The 24,702-nt window shown below is 46.7% G+C and overlaps 1 protein-coding gene across 10 annotated transcripts; it reads right to left on the minus strand.

Moving 5' to 3' along the window:
* Positions 1-1,120: 1,120 nt before the first annotated feature.
* Positions 1,121-23,343, minus strand: LOC121603463 (protein kinase C). Of its 10 annotated transcripts, none has more exons than XM_041932202.1 (12): positions 21,436-21,643; positions 17,306-18,244; positions 11,055-11,248; positions 10,796-10,957; positions 8,805-8,878; positions 8,112-8,143; positions 7,024-7,094; positions 6,657-6,941; positions 5,880-6,581; positions 5,536-5,788; positions 4,558-4,697; positions 1,121-4,488 (listed from the first exon to the last, which is right to left on the minus strand). In XM_041932202.1, the coding sequence occupies exons 2-12, from the start codon at positions 17,454-17,456 to the stop codon at positions 4,324-4,326; spliced, it is 2,229 nt and encodes a 742-aa protein (XP_041788136.1). In that variant the 5' UTR covers positions 17,457-18,244; positions 21,436-21,643; the 3' UTR covers positions 1,121-4,323. The 10 variants fall into 10 exon arrangements, with proteins under 10 accessions (XP_041788136.1, XP_041788133.1, XP_041788132.1 ...); XM_041932199.1 differs by having other exon boundaries at positions 7,018-7,094; XM_041932198.1 differs by having other exon boundaries at positions 1,121-4,697.
* Positions 23,344-24,702: the final 1,359 nt, after the last annotated feature.

The raw sequence follows: 24,702 nt of genomic DNA on the forward strand, positions 1-24,702 counted from the left end.
CCAACATTAATTCTACAATCCTTTGTTACACTGCAGTGTGTGTGTGTGAGAGAGAGAGAGAGAGAGAGAGCGCGCGCGTTCCATTCGGGAATAAAAAGGATACACAGTGTTACAGAAATCTAACATGAGAAATCTACAATTGCCCATACTGCTTTTCGCCGAATCGACAATCAAACATGTGGCTGAGTTCAAGCGAAGGTTAATTTTTTTACAGCACTTCACTCTGTTTAAGAAAAAAAGGAGAATAGCATAGAAAAAACAAAAATAAACACAACGAGCATAATGAAGACGTTAAGTGTCGTTGGCATTTCCGTCGCGCGGGGAGCTATATTTTGTTTGTTGCCAAAAAAATGCTACAATATTTCACTAAATACTCAACCACTCAAGCATGCACGCACAACTGCGTACGGATGATGCCGTACGATGCTATTTGCTTTTTAGTGTATGTTGTTTTCATTTTGTCCAGCAAAGCATACACTACACGCTCGCTCCATCTAGTGTTTTCCCGCGCTCCATCGAGCCCTCCCTATCTGTTGATGTCCTCAGGTGCTTTACATTAATGCTCCTAGTTTGTGTGTGTGTGTGTGAGTGTTTGTTTGTTTGCTTTATAAATCTCCTATCGTGGATGTGTGTGTGTTTTCTTTTAATATTATCAGACGGATTTTTTTGCATCTTTTACTTTACTTATAACATTTGCCGAACTTTGCCTATCTCAAGTGCTTGAGGGTTTGGTTTGTGACTCATTCTCATGACCCGTTCATGAGTACGGCTTTTTCCCCCCTTCGCTATCACTTGCATCAGTAAGAAAGGACTGAACAAATATATGTGGAAGTGTGTGTATGTGTGTATGTATGTGTATCTGTAAAAAAGCAATACAGAAACGATCCCTTCCCGACATACTATAGTACATACAGATCTATTTACTTGTTCGGACAACTCTCTGCCCCGATGTCTAACGCACACCGGCACACACACACTCACTCACCCGTATAACAAAGCTCAAAGCCTCCGCGCAGTTCTTCTCCATTTTATCTTCTCTTTCTATTTGCAACTGCAGTGAGAGCTAGTAGTACGATTACATTGTGTTTGTATTGTTTTGCGTTATGCGCTTTACCTTTGCTTGCGCGCTCTTTCTCTCTCTCTCTCTCTCTCTCTCTCTCTCTCTCTCTCTCTCTCTCTTTCCGACAACTCCCAACACCCAGACGTCGCTGTACTACACACATGTGACAATCACAATAAAACGTACCACGAAACGACGAAACACGTTTAACCGATAGTAACAACTAAATACAAACATATTGCCCTATTGAGTGCCACGGGCGAAGAAGCCCATCACTACATACTTTGTTTGGTTTGTTTTTGTTTTGTTGCGGTTGTTTGTTTGTTTACACATTTGATTGACACAATTGTAACAAAACGCAAAGGACATTCTATACGTTATTTATGCTTGCGCGCGCGCGCGTGTGTGTGTATATGACGCCTTACTAATGTATGTTACACTTGTTCTCATTTGTGGTTATAATTAAAAACATAAAGAGATATGCCACAAGTTTGTTTTACTTTTGTTGCTGTGCTTTATGGTTTGTTTTGTTTGGAAGAAAGGTTAACGCTGGGCTAAAGCAAATGAATCCGTTTTTGTTCTCCTTCTATCCCCTCACCCATCATCACCATCCTGCCTGTGTAAAAACAGCCTGTCTCCTTAGCCACACACACACACACCGTCGGGGTCATGGGGGTCGGTCCAAGCTATATGCAACAAAGCCTTTGGTTTTGTACGCCAACTGCTTGTTTCCCCCCCCCCCCTCCCCGCGCTTGTCTACAATAAACATTCTCTCACTAGTCAACATCAATCCATTACACATTAAGATTACTATAAATAAGTTGTGCTATGTTTTTTTTTGTTGTTGGTTTAAAAGAAGAAGAAAAACCGAATACTGCACGTTTTACAGCAAACACTTTGCAACCTGATTTGCACAGTTATAACACGTATATCCTTTCTCTAGTGTACTAACAATTAGCTAACCTATGGCAAGGGTCATTCCAGCACGAACCCACAAACCACTCCCTAACACCACCACCTCCGCCTCCACGCACCACGCGCCTCCGTCCCGCAGGTTTGAACAGAAAAACGAAGGAGTATAACGTTAACTAAGAGATTGGCTCCTTTCTTTATTGTTTGCTTCGAGCGCATGAACGCACAACCCCACCCGCAGCGAAAGCTCGCAGGGAGCATGGACATCTGTGAGTGAGTTTTCATTTTTGTTTAGGTTTTTGATTTGGGAACATTAGTTTCCTCTTGCGTTCGCGATACAAATTAAAGCACAGTTGCAATTATCGGGCACCACCGCGATGGAGACTATGGGTTTTGCCTTGCTGGCAAACGCCTTCCGGTTATCTTTGGTAGCGGTATGTTACACACACTAATAAAAACCACGAGTAGTAACGATAAAAACCATCTAGAACGAGTAATTGATTGACGCACCAGCACGTTGCCTTAGCAGAGTAACGACTTACGGAATAAACGCAATTTAAATAAGGAGTTTGTCTATAGCACTTGTGGGGATGATTTTTGCTTACGTAGCACGGGCTAATAATGACTAGCATTCGAATAGCGGTGCGTCTATACACATCCGCTACCCCACAGCAAACTAAATATCGCTTCATAATACGGACACACGGCTTGTGTGAACCCCTGCTACAAGGATAGAGTAAATGCGAATCTCAGGCGAAAATTTTCAAACCCCAAAACGTGGTGCATTGCCGCAGGCCACACACAACCAGTCAGCCAGTTTGGTTCGTTTTCGTTTGCGGCGATGCAAAACACTTTTAATTCAGAAAACAAAACGTACCCTTCCATGTTTTGCGCTTGCATATTCCCCAAACACGGGGCTAACAAAACCGTACTCGTGCAAACAAAAGCACGTTGCGCGCTAACATAACAACAAAACAACTGATACATGTGTTGCTAGACTGGAACACAAAGAGAAAACACCTACCAATAATGCGCCCAATCGCTTTAACGATAGCACGTAGTGTACCAATTCCAATGAGATTGCATTACGTAGTGGCACTGGTGTACTAGCTGCAGTCGCAGCAGTACCATCAAACTCAGAGACAGAGATTGTATAGCATTATCGTACAATAATAACAAAAACAAAACGATAGAATTAACATCAAGCTTAACTGTTGGTATTGATCGCTAACGTAACGCTTGTTAATGCCTGTTAGGGAAGTAAAACATTTTCACCATGCTGTGCTGGTTAGAATCGAACAGCTGCCTGACCGTGACCGCGTGGCTACACGTAACACACATGCGCCGAAAGTGTGCCGTTTAGAACGTTCCTCCCGCTGCCGCGCTGTCGTGCGCTGTCTCTCTCCCTTTTTGCACATTTCACATTTGACTGCCGAATGCGATGCCACCGTAAATTCACTAACACATCAACCTAACCACAACGGGAAGATGTTAATAATAATACTAATTTAAAACACGTATAGAATGATATATCATATCTGACCTGTCCTGGCTAACACTCCACCGACCCTTACACATCACTTACATATTCTTGGTTCGCTAACAATCTTAAACGTTAAATCCACCACTCCACACGACGGATGATAGTAACCACTGCCGAGGTACACGCGTTTTACTTCTTTCAAGAATCTGCTTTTACATTGCCTCCATCTCCATTTCTCTATCTCTCTCTCTCTTGCTCTCTATGTTCCTTTCATTTTGGACGTATTTTCCTGTGCCTGATGATGCACCATCATCATCCAAACTCCCCGGAGTGGATGTTTCAGTGTTGTTTTGCACTTTAAAAACCCAGAACTGCAGCGTGAACAACGAAAGGTAAATCTTCTTAACTATACACGGAAGATGCGCTAATGGTGCGAATGTGTGTGTGTGTGTGTGTGTGTGTGCACATCACCACATACATCCAAAGCAAACCATTTTGTCTCCCATTTTGCCGACACGATAACAACCAACTAACGGAGAGGCACTGCCGTTGGTGTGGATCGATGGACCTGCAGAAACGAACCGCCGTGCGTGTAATGCGTGTGCTGGCTGGGGCGGTCAGTCAAAAACCTCATGCAGCGGCCCAATGCAAGGGGGGGTGTGACGAGCCAGGTGGAGGTGCGTTCTGCGATGCTGTGTGTAGTAGTAGTAACAGTAGTAGTAATAGTAGTAGTAGTTTCCAGTACTGCTTTCCATCTCGTTTCCGTACACGCACGCACGCACGCGCGCACACACAACACACACACACTTTCCAAAGATAAACACATACGAGAGATCGTTCCAACGAGCGGGCCAGCGCCGCCACTACTTTAGCAAACGATTTTCCTTTCCGGCCCAAACTCGGGATTGGTGAAGGAAAAGCCGGCAAACTCGTCCTGATTGATGCATCGGATGATATCGTTCGGTACCGGCGTCAGCACGGGATCCTCCTTGGTGAACTCGGTGTCGAAGTTGAGTGCATCGCGCGCACTTCGCTGTAAGAGAAAAACGAAAACTGTTAATGATGTTCTAACAGGTTCCCACAGGGGGTAAGCTTTCGGTACCACTCGTGGCCGGAATGGTGGTCGAACTTTGCGCTGCTCCAGCGCCTCCCAGTCCATATCCTTGAAGAAGGGATGGCTGCGGATCTGGTTTTCCCCATCGGTGCAGCCTAACCGCTTGGCCGCATTTTTGGTCATAAATCCTGTAGGCCGTGCAGGGCGGGAAAGTAAAAGAACATACACACACAAGATATGAACAATAGGAACTAGTGATGGGCAAAATGAAGTTTTCGTCGGAATCAATTTCGGCTAGTTCGGAAGTTTGCTGGAATTAATTCCGGATATTAGGATTGGGATCAGTTTCAAGAATTGATTCCGAAATCCGGTCCCGAATTGGAGTCGGCTCCGGAATAGGAATCGGTTCCGGAATTGGAGTCGGATTCGGAATTAGTTCCATGTTCGGCTCCGGAATTGGAGTTGCCTTCGGAATTGGAGTCGGCCCCAGAATCAGAATAGGTTCCGGAATCGAAATCAGTTCCGGAATCGAATTCGGCTTCAGAATCGGAGTTGGCTTCGGCAGCTCCATAAGAATAGGCGTTTGGGTCCAATGATGCTACACATTGATAGCCGCAAAGAATCCAAATTTACTTTTAAACGATCATTTCTCATGCAGGTTCCCGGACTGATTTCGCTTTTGAAACTTCTTGTTTCAATTCAACGACTAATCCTCATTCCGAAGCTAATTCCAATTCTGGTGTCAATTCTGATTCCGTTTCCGAAGCAAATTGTGATTTTTAGGTCGATTCCGATGCTGGAACGGATTCCGATTCCGGGATCGGATCCGGAGTGGTCTTCTGTATTGTCTCCAGATTCAATTCCAGAATCGGCTCCGGAATCGGAATCAATTCCAGCATCGAAATTGGCTCCGGAATTCAATCCGAACATGGAATTGGAATCGGGTAGGTCCGATTGCAAGCTCCCACAACTAATATGAACGCTTCCAGTTACATTTTACATGGTTTCCTCTTTCCCGACACCTACCTTTCAGAATCGAGACTGCCTCGCGGGAAAGCCACACCGGGTACAGCACGTCATCGCGCAGGATCGCCTCGAACAGGTCGTCCTCGTTGTCCGCCTCGAACGGGGGCTGGCCGGCCATCATTTCGTACATCAGCACGCCGAGCGCCCACCAGTCGACCGACGGGCCGTAATCGAGCTCCTGCAGTATCTCGGGCGCGATGTAGTCGGGCGTGCCGCAGAACGTCGACGTGAGGTTGTCCCCGGTGATGCCCTCCTGCAAAAGCGGGGTGTTGTTGCGTGTTAGTAAAGTGGCGTGTTAACAAGCGTCCCCGTACCCGTGGCAGCCCGCCACCCGCCCCACCCACCTTGCACATGCCAAAGTCGGCCAGCTTGCAGTGGCCCTCCGCGTCGAGCAGTATGTTGTCCAGCTTCAGATCGCGATAGATGACGCCGTTCCGGTGCAGGAACTGCAGCGCGAGCGTGACCTCCGCCGCGTAGAAGGCGGCCCGCGGCTCGTCGAACTTGCGGGCCCGCTGGATCTGGAACATCAGATCGCCCCCGTTCACGTACTCCATCACGAAGAACAGCCGGTCGGGCGTCTGGAAGCACGAGTGCAGCGCGGTCAGGAACGGATGCTTGGCGGCCAGCGCCAGTATGCGTTTCTCCGTCATCGTGCAGTCCACGTCGTCGTCCTGCAGGATCACGTCCTTCTTCAGCACCTTGATCGCGTACACCTCGTCCGTGCCCTTCTTCTCCGCCAGCATCACCTTGCCGAACGAGCCCTTGCCCAGCACCTTGATGAAGTTGAAGTCGTTCAGGAACACCTTGCCCGGCATCGGCCGCGCATTGCCGTCGTCGTCGGTGCCGAGGTTCACCAGCATGCCCATGGTCGGCCCGCCCGCCTTGGACGAGTGGCCGGCTCCGCCCCGTCCACCGCCACCGCCGCCGCCGCCGTGGGCACCCAGCTCGCCCTCCGCACCGCTCTTGGTCGAGAGCGTGTCCAGCGAGCTCGTATCGTCCGAGCGCTCCGACATCGATAGGTTATCACTAGTCGTTTGGTTAGAGTACTGGTTGAAGATGAAGGAGAAATGAGTGAGCGTTAGCAGGAACATTTGCTTCATCAAGCACCGCACCTCGCTTACCTTAGATCTACGGGGTGGTGTTTTATCCATGGTGATACCCATCTCGTTCAGCAGCTCCGCCAGCTGCTTGGTGTTGATGCCGCAGTTGTTCGCCACGTTGCCCTCGCAGCGCCGGTGGATGTTCATGCTGCACACCTCGCACTTCAGCCCCTGCCTGATGATGCCGTACAGCAGCGACCCGCAGTGATCACAGAACGTCAGCCGCTTGAACGAGTGCACTGAAAACCTATGTGGCATATTTACATTGAACCGCTGGGCTGCCTCCGTTGGTGTCGGTTTGGTTTGCTAAACGAGTGACAGAGACAGAATCATGTGTTACTATGGCGTTTCAAAACGCTAAACGGCATTGTTAAAACTTCACCTTTACCTCATCCTTTTTCTTTGGACATTTGGTTACGACCGAACTATGGCACCGCTTGTGGACGACGCACGTGCACACTGAAATGGAGCGGTAAGGGTTAGTAGTGTTGCGGGTGTGGCACCAGATCGTGTTGATCGAACGATCGTACGCTCCGTTAAGCTACCGGAAAAACGGATATTATCCTCATTTCGAGCGGATGATCGCTGCAGCATAGAAAGAGAGACCGTTGGACAGTTGGCAGAAGGCGAAGAACAGCAACAGAACGATAGAAACAACAGCGTGCGAACGAAAGGGCAAAAAATGCAAACAAAAACCATCGCGATCGCACGTCTCCCGAGAAAGTGCAAATGAGAGACAGAGAGATGCATAGGTAGGATAGTAGTAGTAGTAGTAGTAGTAGTAATAGTATGAATTAATGCATAGCAGAGTGCATTGAAGAATAGTCGAATGCCCAAGACCATGGTTTTGACCCCGACAATGCGCACACGGTTAATAATACAAAAGAAAGAACAAGGACAGAACAAAACCCAAACAGCATGCGAAAAAATGTTTAAACGTCGAAAGTGTACTATCGGAGAAGGAAAACAACAACAGAAAAAAAGTCCGATCGGAATGCTCAAGGATGCTGGTGTTAAGGGTGAACAGACGAAGAAATGAAAACAAACGAAGGCAAAAGTGTGTTTCACTTAGGAAAGCAAAAAAAAAGACACATCGAAATTAATGTGTGAGTGCTACTAACAAAAGAAAACATTAGTGCAGAAAGGCAGTATTTGCCATAAAGAACAAATTTGGCAAAGAACAGAAAGAAAGGAAGATAAAACAGGTGACATTTGCAAAGAGAAACATTAAGCGACCAAATAAACGATTTGTTAGACAGCAAACAGCAAAACCAAACCCAAACACAGCAAAATACGAATGAAAGTGAACGAGGAGAGGTAGTAATTGAAAACGTAACAAAAATAAAAGCACACATCACAACCATCTCTCTTTCTTGTCGCTTTTGTTGTGTGTGTTTGTTTTTAAATTCCAGCTTTCTGTTCGCTTCCTCCGAAAGCGACGGCGAAACGGCTGGAGTGGAATGCGCATCTGCTTACCTTGACACTGATAGCCCTGTTTGCCTAATCCCCTGTACGAGAGTATCCGGAAAAAGAGAGAGAGAGAGAGAGAAGAAAATGTGCGACACACAAAACGGGGTTACAACTTTTCTGCACGAGGTCGAGGGACGGAAGAGCTTCGTCGCTGAATGTGTTGGAACAATTGGTACTTGGGCAGGCCCGTATTACGTGGGTCGATAGGGCAAAATTGCCCAAATGAAAATGACAGCAAAATGTGTTAGAATGTTTGATTTTTGGTTTAAAAAACAAAACTCATACCGCAACCAAGGCAGACAACACGGTTAGTATAAATTAAGTGGTTTAACAAACATAAAAATGAAACCAGTATTAATCATTTAGGTAACAGGTATAATTGTTATCCTTGTGAAAGCTTTCCTGTTAGCAGTGTTCTCACCCTTAATAGTGTCCTTCATTATGGAAGTTAGTATTTGCATGTATTAATCCTTACATTAAACAAAACACGTTAATACACGCTAGTTGATAGTCCCTGGGTTATGCCGGTATTTAGTTGTGATTGTGAAAAGTAGTTAAACGCAAACCCCAATAATCAACACCTCACATTCTCTACCGAACCCGTAAAATAAGGCGAACGAAATAAAAATGAACAACCAAAAACCGAAACCTAAAACCAAATTTGCAAAACAAAGCCCATCACCATTGTAGATACATTACCATATGAATTCGCGACAGTGGGAACAGAATGTCGGTTGGCGCAGGAATGTGGCCATAAACTTGTGACCATTAACCTAGAAATAGATGGGAGGAAGAAAAAAACAACACGATCAGTTACCGATCCCTTTAAGGTGGAACCCGTTTTAATTGGGGATTGGGAAATGTTTGGGTAAAAAAAAACCGCACCACCAGGAAATAACAACTCGATCATCGCGATCGCAACACAGCACGGAAACAAACGCTGTTTGTGTTTTGCTGCACACTCGGGGGACGATAGTTAGCTGCAATGTGTATTGGTATCGTTGTTGTTGCTGCTGTTTGCTTGCTTTGGAAATTTCTATCCATGGTTTGCTCGCCATCAATCAAGGTTTAAGCTGCCTCCACACAACCAGACACACACACATACATCAATGGTGAATCATTTTGATGCGGATACAGGCTTATTTTAGATGACCCAATTGCTTGCAAAACCGAGCAAACGAGAGGCAAAACAAATGCAAAAAAAAAAAACAAGGAAACGGGAACAACACGATGGCAGAGTAAATGAGAATTCCTTCTCGATTACACATAGAAAATGCACACACACACATATACAAACACAGAGAAACAGTGCGTCGATTGCTTTCCATCGATCATGCCTGAGCCGTGTAGGTAGTGAGCTGGCTATGAAGTGGGCGGAAGATCAGATGTTTCCTCCTTCATCATCATCATCATCATCATCATCAAACTGGTTGCTGCAGGTGAGCGGGCAAGGTGTTCGGGCTTCCGTACAAATCATTCGCGCGCTGCAACATCTTACCAGTCCCTCATTTGCCCGCATTACATATCGTTGGCTTTTGCAAAAATAGTATCAATCATGTGTCGTCACTGTCCAAAGTGCAGCTCCAGAAAGATCCATACCATTTATGTCAGCAGTGTTTCCCGTACAAACATTGTTTGCTATTGGGTCCCGAGTAGGCAATCGTTTCACAGTTGAAAAATGATGAAAATGATGAAATTAGACAAAGTTCTTTCAGGCGCATGGAGACGCATGGTGCTTCATGCAGAACACGATGGAGGCGCATTATCGTTGGCTGTGTGGGTAAAAATCCTTCCTTGCAGATGATACATTTTACCTGCCTCCAAGCTCGTTGATGGTTTATCCTTTAACTTGTTGCATCAAAACCACACACACACGCACACACACACACATATACGCTATTTACCGCGCTTATCTGCTGAACTATTCTTGCACGAGCGCACCTTGTTCAATCAATTCCAAAATAACCTTGCCCAAGTCCCAGCGAGCGAGAACCACACTGCACACTGTCGTCGTTATATTCTGCGGCCGACTGAAAACAATAGTCCTACGTCGTGTCGTCCTCCGTCCGGCCGTTCAGATTCGAAGCGCATTCATCAATTCAATTCGAAGCGCAAACCCACACACCCGCGCGCGCGTTCACTGCACTAAACGCGGGATATGATGCTTGTTCCGACCCATCACCACTGCCATCCATGCTGCGACCGACCGACCGACGGTGGGTGATAGTAGCATACAGGCCGCACCCTCCCCTCCCCTTTTCAATTTGTGGCAGAAGCGCATCACACACACACACACACACACACACACACACACACACACACACACACACACACACACACACACACACACACACACACACACACACACACACTCTCCTGCTCAGAAAACGCCGAGTTTGAGTTTGTCCCCTCATGGCAGCCGTTTCAAATAGCATTGATTACATGTTTTTGTAGCTACTGCTACATTGGTTTGTGTAGGAGCTGCTACTTAGCTACAATGACAGCAACAACCACCATTCTCAACAGGCAACACAGGCTACTAGACGACGTCATTCGTTCCCATCAAGTGATAAATGCAAAGGGCATTGCCCAACCCCACATTGAATGGCGCGCAGGGGGGAAAACTGCCCGCAAGGGTAGGTGCGGACAGGCCGCAGGAAGGGACCGACCGATGTTCCCACCGAACTGACCTGATGAACACGCCTTCTCATTGCACCGCGGCGGCGATTTAAAAATGGCTGATCCTTGACGACTGCCCGGCGGCACGAGTTCTGCGAGGCTACATTGTTGGCGTCCTGCGTCCATCGGAGATCGATCTTCACGTGCAGCCGGCCCTGCGGTTCGAGATCGACCTGCGAATTTCGAAGAGAGAGAGTGAAAGAGAGATTGTTAATAAAGCTGAACAGATCGAGACGGTTGTTTTTTTTTTGTTTTTGTGTGTTTCCTTACCCAAAAATCCTGCTGCTCCGACTCGTTGCGGGTGACCAGATCATCGAACGCTATTGTCGTGTTAGCCACGAACACGTCCGTGATCGGCCCTTCGTGGAAGATTGTCATCCCGAGCACGTTCGCGTTCTCCACCTCGTGTATGAAGCTCTCGTTCCACACCGGATCGAAGGTACGTGGCTTTGTGGTGGACCGATCTGGAGGAGGGGACAAAAAGGACATAAAAATACAATTAGTTTCCATGTTTCTACTACCGCTGACTGACACGATCATGACCAAAAAAGAACTATTTAGTATGAAGGTTGCAATTGCAGAACCACTCTCCAACCATTACTCACTATCCTTAATTGAGCCAAAACTTGTCCCCACAGCGTGCTAATTAACGCAGCCCAAAATAAATCACTCACATTTAACGAGTTCCGTGGAACGGGAATACAAACCACCTCCTCCATACACACACACACAACGGTAGTGCAAACTGGGGCGCGCATAGCTAAGCGCGTGAGACGTAAAAATCACGTGTCATTCACGCAGGGGTAAAGTGGAACCCCCCAATAACCCGTTCGTCACTGAAAGCGTAACATCAAAGTGTTTCGGCTGTTTTGCAGCAAAGTGCAATTTTCCACGAAACCCGGGCACGCCACTCAGTGAGGATGGATGAGGGAAAAGCGTGGGAGAGATAGGAAAGCGAGTGTGTGTGAGAGAGAGAGAGAGAGAGAGAGAGAGAGAGAGAGAGAAAGAGAGCGAATGCATCCTCCATAAAGACTGTTGCGCGCGGGATGCGGATGGTTTACATCTAATTACGCGCCTTGCCAAGATGATTCACTTTAAATTAGCACATAGAGGGAGAGAGGGAGAGGGAGAGAGGAAGAGAAGCAGTGCGAGGAAGCTACTAGTGTGCATGGGTGTGTGTTAGGCGGATTGTCGTCCAGGCCCAATCACAGCACACTGTCACAGCACAGTGTTGGCAAAGAGGAACGAAGTATGATCATGTGATCATCAACCCACTTCTGTTTTTCATCATGATGGATTATAACAGCATCAGCTCTGTTAGAATGACTGTAACTTTTTGATGATCACAACACACGAAGCGTTACAGGATTCATTCCAGATCATTATCGAATGTAAAACAATGCTTTTTCCGGCGTGCAAAATGTGTTTCCACACCACTCAGATATTTCATTTCCATCATCATAAGTTTTAATTTCTTAAATATGATTTTCAACACTTCAAAGGTCTGTTGCTATCGTTGTTTTTCACTGGGATTTGAAGCCGAATCTCATCACCTGTGGACCGTTGAAGTGTTGAAAATCATGTTGAAGAAAATTTATTATAGGGTTTTCCATGTCACTTTCGAATGTGCATATAATTATTCAGCGCATACAAGATGTTTTTCAACAGCTGTCAAATGGTGTATTTGCTTTATGAGCAAACTTCAGTTTTTACACATGGTTTTCAACACATCACAAAGAACTGTCAAACTCAATCCAGTTTGAGGAGAAACGTGTTGAAAATCATGCTGAAGAAAATAAAAATTATAATGATGGAAATGAAATATAAGATTAATGTGGATTAACATCTTGCACGCGGTGCATAATAACGATTACATTCGAAACTGACCTAGAAACCCCTGTATTAGAGGGTTTTCTAAGCCAATTTCCAACGTGCACATCATTATTCACCGCCTCCAAGATGTTTTTCAACAGCTGTCAAATGTTGCAAATGCACCACAATAAAATTTCAATTCTTCCTCATGATCAATTCAACACATTACAAAGAACTGTCAATCTCATTCCAGCTTAAGATGTGTTGAAAATCACGTGGAAGAATTGAAATTTTATTGTGATGCATTTGCAATATTTGCATCTGCTGCGTCTGTTGATAAATATCTCGCAAGCAATGAGAAAAGTTGTTGACATTGAAAATTGATTCGGAAAACCATGTATGATGATAATGAAACATCCGAATGATGTGGTAGAACTTCTTGCACACGGTTTACACCCAATGTTTACAATAAAAAGTAGTTTGAAAAACTCTGGAATATAAGTGTGTTTTTAATTTCCACAAACGGGGCGAAATAGTTCTTAAAATCGCATCTCGCCCTCGTATCAATTCAACATGGACCATTGTTGTGACACAAAACGATTTGCGAAGGTGATGATCATCTTCAGGCAGATCTCACACACTAAGAGGCTAGGACATATTTCGTTCCAGATTCCACTTTGCTCCCACCCAGTGTCCGCGAATCTGAGCGACACGTTACGGATCGAAAAAAGGGAAAAAACAAAACCACGGAACCCTTCCTCGCGCTTCGTGCTTACCACCGCGCAATGCTTTCTTCTGGCTGCTTTCATTGACCTACTTTACATAATAAATCGGGTTTAATTGAGCTCATCATTGGCCCACGGGTGATGGTTTGGTGTGTGTGTGTGTTTTTGAAATAATAATAAAAAAAACAACAACATCAAAACTGCATGTTCTCCCACTGCCCATCGTTGTTGTCCCTCGCGCGCGCACGTGTGTGTGTGTGTGTGCATGGCATTGCGACAGAATATATTGTTGTGAAATGTTTTGGAACCCCGCACACAGCACACAAAGACCTTGGTTGTGAAGTGTGTTCTACGGTTATTCGGGGTTTATACACTGGGGCCCCTTTTTACAAACAGCGAGGCATACGCGAGGATTTAATACTGGTTCCCTGGACGGTAATATAAGATATCGCAGCACCGTTTATCGTAGTGCCGTATGTTTGTGTCTCTCTCTCTCTCTCTTTTCTCGCCCTCCACCCGCTCTCATCCATTTCGTTTGTGTGGGGTGTAAGTGTGTGTGGTTTTATGGCTACTGCTGTAACAGCATCATCATCATGCAAGGGCAGGCAAATCGTTGATAAGATAATGAGATGCGCTCTGTTGGCGGTTGAAGGACAGTGGGAGACCAGTTCCGTCGCGAAATAGCGAACGTTCCGTGGCCCCTGGGGTGGAATGGTGCTATCAAAATGTATTTACAAAAATTCTTTGCAATTCATTACAAGCATTTTTTTTAATGCGATACTAATACTAATGCTGACACACTATCGAGTAAATAGTAAATACGCGCGTAAAATCAATTGTGCTCGCACAGCCATTAGCAAGTCCCTTGTTTAGGCCCCTCGCACAGGCTTAGTTGTAACGGTACATCGGGCTCGTGGTACTGTTGAGTCATTACACCGCTGGCTCGATCGACCCCCATCCACCCCGCCAGTTGCTTGCAATCCGATCGATTGGCAAATCCATTAGCATCGGCTGTAGGCTCGCGCTTGCGTTCACACGGTTGCACTCTGCCGATAAATGATTATGCAGTTCATAATCGAACGTAGCGGAGTAAGAGAGAGAGAGGAGAGAAAGGGCTGTTTGTTTGTGGTGCGCGAGGTCGATCTTTGTTTAGGTGTGTAGCTCGGGTGTAGCGTGGTTCCTAATTGCGAAGGCATTTGCAGTGAACACATTGGTAGTGGAGTAAGCAGCAGTGGCAGCAAATAACACTTGCAGGAAAAAAGAACAGCAACACATCGATCGAAGCACGATATGGTTCTACTCTTACTATATAAAACCGTTAAAAAAACATGAAGAAAGCAACAAAGATCAGCTAGAGCGATCCGTATTGGTTCCGTAACGATTTCCCAAACCCATCATCTTCATCAAAACCCGTACTGCTGCACCCCGCCCCTTGCAGAACGTTGGTGATCGTTCTGGAAAGCATATCTGCTTCGCTTGCTACCGGCGGCCACCACATCATACGCAACACACGACCGACCGACCGACCGACCGACCCATCGGAAAAACTATTTTCATCAACCTTTCCCACTTTGTGATAGTGACCTTGGGAAGGGACGGCGGCACAGAGTGGGTCTTGCGTCTTGCGAAACCACCCTAAAATCTATCTCCCCCCCCCCCCCGAGACCCCATTGGAACCCCCCCCCCCCACACACACGCACACAGAGACGCAGGAAAAGCCAGCCGTGGGGGGGGGGTTGTTCATCGGTAAAGAAAACTCGAAACGCGCGTATGCATTTCCGCCGAAATGAAAACGAACCCATCCGCCTGAGCAGTGAGCGGGAAGTAGTGGAGAGGAGGGAAAGAGGAGGTGAAGAGGCGAGGGGAGGTTCTGTGCACGAGACAGAACACACCGCGCTTAAGCGGTTCGGTAGTGCGCCGGGGTGTTGCAAAAGGGAACATTGCCGAAACACGAAGAAAACGACAGAGACACACACACACACGAGCTACTGAGGGAAAACTGGGTGCTATGGGGAAGGGCAAGAAGAAGACGAGAAAGATTCAAATTAAAAAAAAAACACACACACATACACAACATGGTAGGCGAACGTTTCGAATCAACGCACAGCTTCGTGCCTGCGTGTGTGTGTGCTGGTTCAAAGTGCAAAAGATGAAAGGAAGCAAAAAAAAAACACACACACACACTGTTGGGGGTGGTAGCGGAGGGGCACCATCATTTCGTGTGCGCACAGGAATGCCGAAGGAAGAAGCATCCGCCGCTGAAGGTGGCACACACTCGGTGCTCGATTCTTTAAGACGGTGCGCGCGCGAGAGCGAGAGAATCTTTATGCCCGTAATGTCGGCATCGGGCGGCAGCAAAGGCTTGCCATGGGAGAAAACCGGGGAACATTTGGGGGGGTGGAAAACTGGTGGGGGTGAGAGATGGAGGGGTACGATCAAATGTGCCATTGAGCGACGGTGAAAAGGGATGAAACATGTAGCAGCGGGTTGACGAAAGAGAAAGGTTTTTGAAAGGTCGTGAAAGATTATTTTCTATAAAATTGCGCTACAACCACACAAGTCCGCACCAGTAAGGATGGGAAATCTTATCAAAACTGGACACTTTATTTTCCCTCCGCCATGAGGCAAACAACGGTTGCACGCACACCAGCAGCACGGCAATCTCTCACGTTTTATCGCTCGCTCTTTCGCCTTGTTCTCTCACTCTCACTGGATGTGAATGTTTTTCCAACCACTCGGAGCTTCGAGGAAAATCGAGAACTGAATGGAACAGCAGAAGAGCAGCTATCGGAATGTCCACATGTTGAGGTATTTAAAATGACCCAAAAAAACCCTCTCTCTTTTGTATATATTAGTTATCAAGAGTGTTTTTAATTCACACACAATAAAAAAAACAAAACCCTAATTTTCGCACCACACGAGCAAAACTCGCCTTGGTGGTAATGTGCATTCTCGCAACACGAAACGACTCATCGTTTCGTCACGAAATTCCTCCACCTTCGGGTTGACAACACAAGAAGCTTGACCAAGCGGGATCGCACACACACACACACACACACACACGTACAAGGTGAATCGTGTCTCGCGCGCTAGCTTTTCCTCGCCGTCGGGAAAACCCTGACCTGTCGGAACACCAGAGCAAGAACGTGCTCTCTCTCTCTCTCTCTCTCTCTCTCTCTCTCTCTCTCTCTCTCTGTGCTCTTCTGCCGCGCTCGTCCAACGCGTTTGCCACCATATTTGCTACGGCCGTGCACAAACGACGGCGGTGAAGTACGGGAAAGCAGCCGTGTGGTTGCTTTCCCATTTTCCGACCAAACTGTACGCGCGCGCGTGTGTGTGTGGGGGGGCAGAGAGAGTGTTTTTTTGTTGCTACGGTTTCGTTCGCGCTCCCCAAGCATTGACTGGCGCTCCAAACGGGGACCGCGGGCAGCCATTTTCATTTCCAATTCCGCGCGCACGGTTCCCGCACACTGCTCTCGCAACCGAAATGTCAAACTGGCGCCCTTTCCCCTCCCCCCCCCCCCTCAGCTCGCGCTCTCGTTGGGAAACAGAAATAAATAAATTCAAGAGCGTTTTGTTGTAGGACACCTACACCACCCCCCCCCCCCCTCCTCTCCAACTCATCATCACATGGGTTTAATTATTGCAGCGCGGAAGCAAAATTTGCTCGATCGTTCTTTGGACGGGTAGAAGTAGATATTTTTGTGCTTTTCAATGATTAAATGATTGAAAAAAACACCCAATTCGAATTATTTTGCTTTGTAATGAGCAATCTTATTGGAGTTTTAACGCATCCCGACTGATTAGCTGCATGGAGCCGTGCCTAAGTACGTGGCCACAGACAACACAGTACGTGCGATCGAATCTCATTCCAGTACGGACATATAAATACATATACACGTCATGACAAAAAAAAAACCCCAAAAAGAACAAAAAGATTTTCCTCATCGTAACACATCCATATAAAAATCACATTTTACTTACCAATGAACTTCTCGTCGACATCTATCGACACGTACGGATCGATGAGCTGATCACCGAGCCGGCCAAATGTCATCGTGTGCCGTGTCTGAAAGTCCGTCGGCCGCAGCCCGATCGCCTCGCAGACTTTCAACCGCAGCGTACCCGTAAACATGATGAATGGCCTAGTTCTCTCCTCTCTTTCTCTCTCTGTTTGTCGTCCTGTCGTGTCTGCACTCCTTCTGCTGTGCGTGTTCCTACCTCCTTATCTCTCACACTCGTACACGCGTCCCCACTCGTCTCCCGGTATTCCTGGGATGGTGCTTCCGGTGACTCTGGAAGGACGTTCTGGGTGCCGTGGGGGAATTGGGTGTATGGGATTGGATTGGTGGTGGTGCTGCCCTATATGATCACTTCACTTTCCACGTTACCAACTGATGGGTGGGGGATGTTTGGAACGAGCAGCCTGGCGGGGTAGAGAGACAAGTGTGCACGGTTTCGCTTGCAAGTGGAAGGATAATGACCCGTTCGTCGTGTTTAGATTTTTTTTTGAACAACGAATGGCCCTTGTTTCCTCCTCTGCTGTCGCTCCTCCGCTACCGCTGTCACTGGGAGTAGGTGACGGTCTGTGTGTACGTGTGGCCCGATGTTGAGGCGGCACTGGACGGGTGGGAAGAAGTTACTGCTGCCTCACACTAACCCTGCCAGCACAACACACATACAAACATACACGCGCACACAACAGAGAGAGAGAGAGAAAGAGAGCGACAGAGCACTTGCACTTTGGTGTGAATTCACTTGCTCGGGTTGATGGGGAAAAGGGAAAACAGAAATCAACTTTTCCCAATCGCGGCCTTCCCCAATGACACCTCTGCGTGGAAGTAATTAGCAAGTCAGCAGTCACCGTTGCACCGAACTTTCGAGCTAAAAAATAAACACAACACTGCCGACCTCGGCGGGATTCTGCATGGGGGGGAGAGGGAAGAAGAGAAAAGCCAACCATTACACATTTTCCTTCCACACATACAGGCACGCACACAAAAACACACGCACGGGAATGGGAGGCTCATTAAATTCGCCGCCCGCCCCCTTTGGTCAGACTTGACACTGAACACTTTTGGGCATATATATATATGAACCAGCAATACCCAGCGACCAAGAGACACACTCACAAACACACACACACAACGTCTTCACTTTCACTCCACCGACTCCAAACCACTTGGCACAATAACGATCCTTGTGGCCGTGACACATCCTCGTATCTTGCACGACCCAAAGGAACAAGGGAAGGAGGGATTGCAATTCCTAATGAACACTAACGGTGTGCACAAGTGTGGCCCACACTTCTGTGCACCGCTTTTTGCACACATTAGACCGAATGATACACACACACACACATACACGGACACGGGCTCGCACACACGTACAAGCACAGTCATTTCTAGCCAACGCTCGATCTGGCGTGTTGTTGCTAATGCCAACGCCACTTGTCTACTACGAACAGTACATGACATTACAATCCCTCCGACCTTCTGTCTTCCCTCCTTTACACCTTCCCTTCGTATTGAATAGGCTCAGCAGTAGTAGGTCTAATTAGGCAGGCCAGTGTGTAGTGTGTAGGGATTTTTTTTCGTGACAAGTGTCATATTACCCAGGAGCGTCTCCCTCTCTGCAGCGCGGTGTTTAGGTTGGTTTGGGTGGCTGCAGCAAACCGGACAAGCTGCCTACCCAGGAGGCTGGGAAAAATCACACAGCCAGCCCTTGAAGGAAGCTGGTTGCTAAGAAAATGGTGGCGCTCTATGATCTTCCCAAAACCGGGAATGACCTGTGTACAATGTGCCTTTGTAAAAAAAAACAGGATAGGGGTCCACGACGATTGTGCATGGACACAATTAGGTTAGGGATGTTGACTTTTGGAACAACCCGAAAAAAGCACACAAATTGTTGCAGCCTTGAACTGAGTGGTACACTTGCCAGCGGCAACAAAACCATGATTATTAACACACAATAGAGCTGATTGTCCTCGTAGAGATGAACGGGGGTGTGCTCACCCTCCCCTTGTGCGCTAAAGCAGAGACAAGCGCACGGTTCTGTTGTTGATAGACGTTTGGCATTACGCACACACACTCACACACACACACACTGTACAGTGCTTGTGTTCTTGGCTGGAAGACCATTCCAAGCGGTAGCCACATTTCTTGCTGCACAATGGGAAAAGGGGTGCTTTGGGCTAATAGTGAAATGTTTTGATTAGCTACTAAAATGTGCCTTTGCCTGCCTTCTAGCATTGCCCACCTGCTGATAAGGAGGGAGAAGGGGTAAAAGAAGCAGCAATCGAACAACAGCAACGACACTTTCGTCGCCCCATTTATTGCATGACGATGAACTGGGAATGAAGATGAAGCTGAGTCCAGCAGCAGCGGTTCAGGGAGCGAGCAAGAAAAACGCATGTCCGCAGGAGCGCGCGGAAAAGCCCACTGTTGAGTGTGTGTGTGTGCCTGCGTGTGTGTGTTACGAGAAGTGGGCCCTATATTCTCGGTGCCCGTAAGTGGTGTATAGTACACACCGTTATACTCAGTGGTGTTCTGTTGCCTTGCGCTCATTAGTGGCCACTAACACACAGAAACAGACGCACACACACACACACGTACGTACGTAGGCAAGTGTCGAGGTTGTTCTCTCGCACACGCGCGCGCAGAGCACACACGACGCACGCACACACAGCCACTGTTGTGTTACTCTCCAACCAACCCTTCCCACTCTCCCCCGTGACTGCTTTTCTTCCTTTTTTTCCATTCGATCGTGGAAAATCGGTGGAAAATTCTATTCCCCAAAAGCTATACGGAGGCATGTCTCTTCCCTGTGAAACCGTTTTTGGAAACATTGCCACACACAAACACACACACTAACATTCTTTGGGAGCTCTATTTTACCCGTCTTAGCTAGGACCTCACTCGCTTTGCACACACACACGCATACACACGCACGGCACGCGCACACCCAATGAACGTGCACAGCAGGCCTTGGCACGGAACGTTTTCCTCGCGCAGCTAGCCGTGCTTGAAGCTTTTGCCCCACAAGGAAAACGATGAAAAATCGTCGTTTCACTGCACACACACACACACACACACGCTGGGACAGAAAAGCGCGCACACACGTACGCACAGGTCACACAAACACACATCCGGAGGACGGTTGGGGGTTTTCGACTTTTTTTCCACCCCTACCCATATACCATCAACCCCCCATTTTGGTCCGATAGGGTGGGGGAGTTGGATAGCCTTTTCTTCCGCTCGATGCTCCGGATCCTGCAGAACCATTTTGCTTCCCAACAACTTGATGTGCGTGTGTATATATGTGTGCGCGTGTGTGTGTGTGTGTTGGACGTGTGTTTCTGTCACCTTGCAAACCCCACACACACGCTAGCGCACGTGCACACACACGCGCGCGTAGAGATAGCTCGCGCTCCCCATTGCCTGTTTTTTTTTTACAACAAACACATGCGTACGAACGTACGTACGCACCTGCCCCGTTTCTGCGACACGCACGCACACAGCTCCCAGCCTGCGCGCGTGTGTGTGTGTATGGTGGATGAAAAGCTGCACGAAATTTTCGCCCCGAAGGAAAAATTAGCACTACACTACTGCTCTTGCTGTCCCTCCCTGTTTTGCTGTTCCAAATGCAACCATTTTTTCAGGGCTAGACATTTTCACTCACGCACGCACGAACGCACACTTGTATCCCGGGGAAAAACGACGACTAGACGAGGCACACACACTTTTTTCCACCTCAATCCCTCCACCCCACATACGACTGGATCAAAATTATCCCCCGCTCCCCAGTAGGGGTTGTGCACTAGAGCAAGCACACTTGGATGGCCCTTTTTTGCTCAACCCAGCCATCCAGAATGGGGACGAAAAAATGGACGATGCAAAGGGCGTTTCGGTGACACTACTGTTCAACCTTTTCTTTTGCGATTCTGGGTCCGGACCTTCTGCTGGACTGCTGCTTCTGCTGGGTGGTGGTTATTGGTCCCTCTGCCTTCCCATCCCACCGTTTTCTGCTCCACAAAATGCAGGGCTCTGCACACGGGCAAACACTCTCACACGAACAACGCGTGCAGGCTCCGCTGCGAAATTTCCGCTGCCTACCCTTGATTAACTTGGCCAGGGAACGCGCAAAACCATGACCACCTAGATACACTTGGCTGTCTGCTCCTGCTTCTGCTGCTGCTGCTGCTGCACGAAACCGTCGACCATCACATCACGAATTTTCGCGAGAGAGCACCACAATCCGCGATGTGCGCGCAACGAAGACTCGCGGTTGTTTCTCGACCGACCGTCCAGTTGGACTTCTCGTGCCGTTCGCGAGTGCCAGCTCCCCAATACAGTCGCAGTCGCTCGTGTAATCTAGCCAGTGTTCGGCAAGTGGCCCCACATTTATTTGGGGGGTGATGAACATTTTGCATATCGTTTGTGAATTTGGATTTTTTTTTTGTGCTTTTTTTATATAACAGCTATGGAATGTTCCTTTTTTTTGGAATATCAGTTAACTTTAATTAATTTAATTTGCCTTTTTTACCTTCAATTCATTTTCCATCATTCTCATGGTTTAGCTCTATAAACAAATGTTACAAATATGTGTGTATATTGTTTATATAACTTTTGTTTACCCTCAATCATTTCAATTCGTCTATATTTTTGGATTCTTGTCATTATTGTTATTGTGTGTAAGTTTTCTTTCTAGAATGTAATGTTAATTATTAATTATTTTTAACATTTTTGCGACCTTTGGAAGCATCCTGATGAGAAGTAGCCTTTTGATATTTACAAATTGCTTCCCATTCGTCCCTATGCCCTGTGTATACTCAATATACCAGTAGATCATAAGAAATAATGCAAAATATTAATAAGAATTTTGAATATTTAGTTAATTATAATACAGCGTGGATAAACAAAAATTGGATAAAAGGGAATCATTTTGGTTTATGTGGCATTTAGTGTATTTTTTGTTCAACAGTTTTTTTAACACAATATGTGCCATGACATCCAACCGTTCGCTTAGGCCTAGCAAACAATGCAAAGTCGATCAAGCAATACGGCTGATACCGTTCTGCCTAACTAAAATAAACCAATTATATGGTCTGATAAAGAAATATTTAAAAATTAACTTTAACAGTTTATGCCATATTGAAGGCTCTTGGTGGTTGCATTTGACCCTTGAGCTTTGAATACTAGTGTGTTTGATGCTCAAACAGCCATTAGTAGTGACTGTGATTATGTTTAAAATGCAGACATTAATGTTCTGGTGTATTTTACGACAAAAACACCCAACGCTTGTATGCTATATTCATTCTCTATTAATAATTAAATTATACCAACGGAACATTTACATTCTTACAGCAGCTTTTGCTAACATTTAACGTTCATCGATCACTTCACTCTCGATCGTCTTTTGTCTTTTGTGAGAAAAAAAGATTTTGCTCTTTTAAGAACATAGATCAAATAAGCTGTTACGAGTTCATAAGCTATGGTTTGTACTACACTACAAAACTAATGAACATTTAAGCCACTTCACCCACAAATTGCTGCTAAATTCTGTTCAAATTTCAATGTTCTGGTTTACCTTTAAAGAATGTGCTTACAAATTTTTGATTTCCTCTGTTTGTTTTTTATGATACCGTACCATCGTTCCACAGTGCACCACACCAAAGTAAAGCAGTATACATTTCCACTCATAATTTATCTCCACAATTCTACACTAATTTCTGAACTAGCACAATTTTTAAGAACATTATTATGAAACAACAAAAAAACAACACACTTGAGAGCTGTAGCGCAACGAATCCATAATCACAAATCATTGGCGCAAAACCATTGACGGAATCTGAAAACACTTGACAGAAATAATACCCACCGACACGGTACCAGCCTCGTACACTGCTTCAGCTAAACGTTCTACACCTTTTAATCATGTTTAGCGACTGAAAATTCTTTTCCCGAGCAGATTTTTCAGTGCAATTCAGCACACCAGCTTTCACTCAATCTGCTCGTTCGACGCTGTTTGCTGTATTTGTAAATAAACGAGCATCTTGCTGCATGCACCGTGAACTGTGCAAGCTGTCATCGTCAAGCGGCCAAGGTGAATGGCGGCCGCCCGCAAAGGTACGCGCGACTTTCGTCAAGTTTGTTCGCGAACACATTCAAACGCTTCGTTAAAAAACCGTTGCCACCCTTGCGAACGCAACACACACACACCTTGGGGGGTAGTTGTGAACCTTTACTTTTTTCGTTGACTTTTCTCTGCTTCTCTTGACAGATTGTGTTTCTCTTCCGTTGGAGTGAAATTAAACATTTGAAAAAAACGTAGAAAAAGTAACATTTTCTAAGCGTAACATTGTTCTTTATTCGCTGCACAATGGAAACCATCAAGCTGAAGACGAAGGACGGTAAAATAATCACCGCCAAGCGACACCTGCTGAAGAAATCATCCGTGCTGGAAAAGAAGCTGGAGGAGCTGACGGAGGAAGCATCCTCGGAAGCCGGTACCATCATAAACGTTCCGGAAGCGGACGAAAACTCTTTGCGCAACATTCTTCAGTGGCTGGAACGGTGCGAGGGAACGGCCGAACCGGAGGGAAGCGGAACCATCGACGCCAGCGAAGAGGCGGAGATTCCCAACAACCAGGAGCAGAACATGGATCGGAACACGGGCAGCGGTGATACCGGCGCCCCATTTGACAAGGAGTATTTCACCAACTTTCGTCAGTTTTGTGTGATGATTGCTGTGGCAAACCGCCTGCGGGTGCAGGAGTTTGTGGATGCTGCCGTACGCTTCGTAATCGAATGGAAGCAGGACAAAAGTTTGGACGAGTTACGCGGGCTGCTGGAGCGACAGGAACTGGTGGTTCGCCCTCGCAATCCGGCAGCAACTGGTAGCAGCGGTGAGCAAAAGTAAGGTTAGCTAGATGATAGTGCTGTAGGCCCGTTTGCTTCATTGTTATTACTATCGATAAATACATGGCCATTGAAATGTGCAGATGCTTCTTCACAAATCTGCCGGCACAGTAGAAGAAATTGAGTCGTTGGCAAAATTTCATGTTTTGTTTCTGGTTTTGCAATCCAAACAATGGAGGCGTACCGTTTGGAGACGGGGACAGCATTACGCAACAACGTTCAAAAAGCAAAATAGGCCATAAAACGTACGATAATCATCACGCATGTCGTCGGATCGTGCACACAAACGATGCGTGTGTGAGATGGATCTTGATCCCTGATTAGCAACAGATGACAACATTTTTGGCGCTCCGTAGTGGCAACCCTGCAAGCACAATGACAACCAGCGCTGTAGTACCCCGATCACCAGCTGAATGTAAAGAAAGTTGGAAAGGGGGGCCGGTTTTCGCTGGTCCTTTCCAG

The sequence above is a fragment of the Anopheles merus genome, chromosome 2R (genome assembly GCF_017562075.2).
Source record: "Anopheles merus strain MAF chromosome 2R, AmerM5.1, whole genome shotgun sequence".
Lineage (NCBI taxonomy): Eukaryota > Metazoa > Arthropoda > Insecta > Diptera > Culicidae > Anopheles > Anopheles merus.

What these genes read in the sequence shown, in the direction of transcription:
- LOC121603463 (XM_041932193.1), bottom strand. Translation starts at nt 17,456, where the DNA reads ATGTTTACGGGTACGCTGCGGTTGAAAGTCTGCGAGGCGATCGGGCTG. An exon ending in CGGAGCAGCAGGATTTTTGG is followed by an intron (nt 10,958 to 11,054) that starts GTAAGGAAACAC and finishes CGAAATTCGCAG; the next exon opens with GTCGATCTCGAACCGCAGGG. An exon ending in CACTGTCGCGAATTCATATG is followed by an intron (nt 8,144 to 8,804) that starts GTAATGTATCTA and finishes ACTCTCGTACAG; the next exon opens with GGGATTAGGCAAACAGGGCT.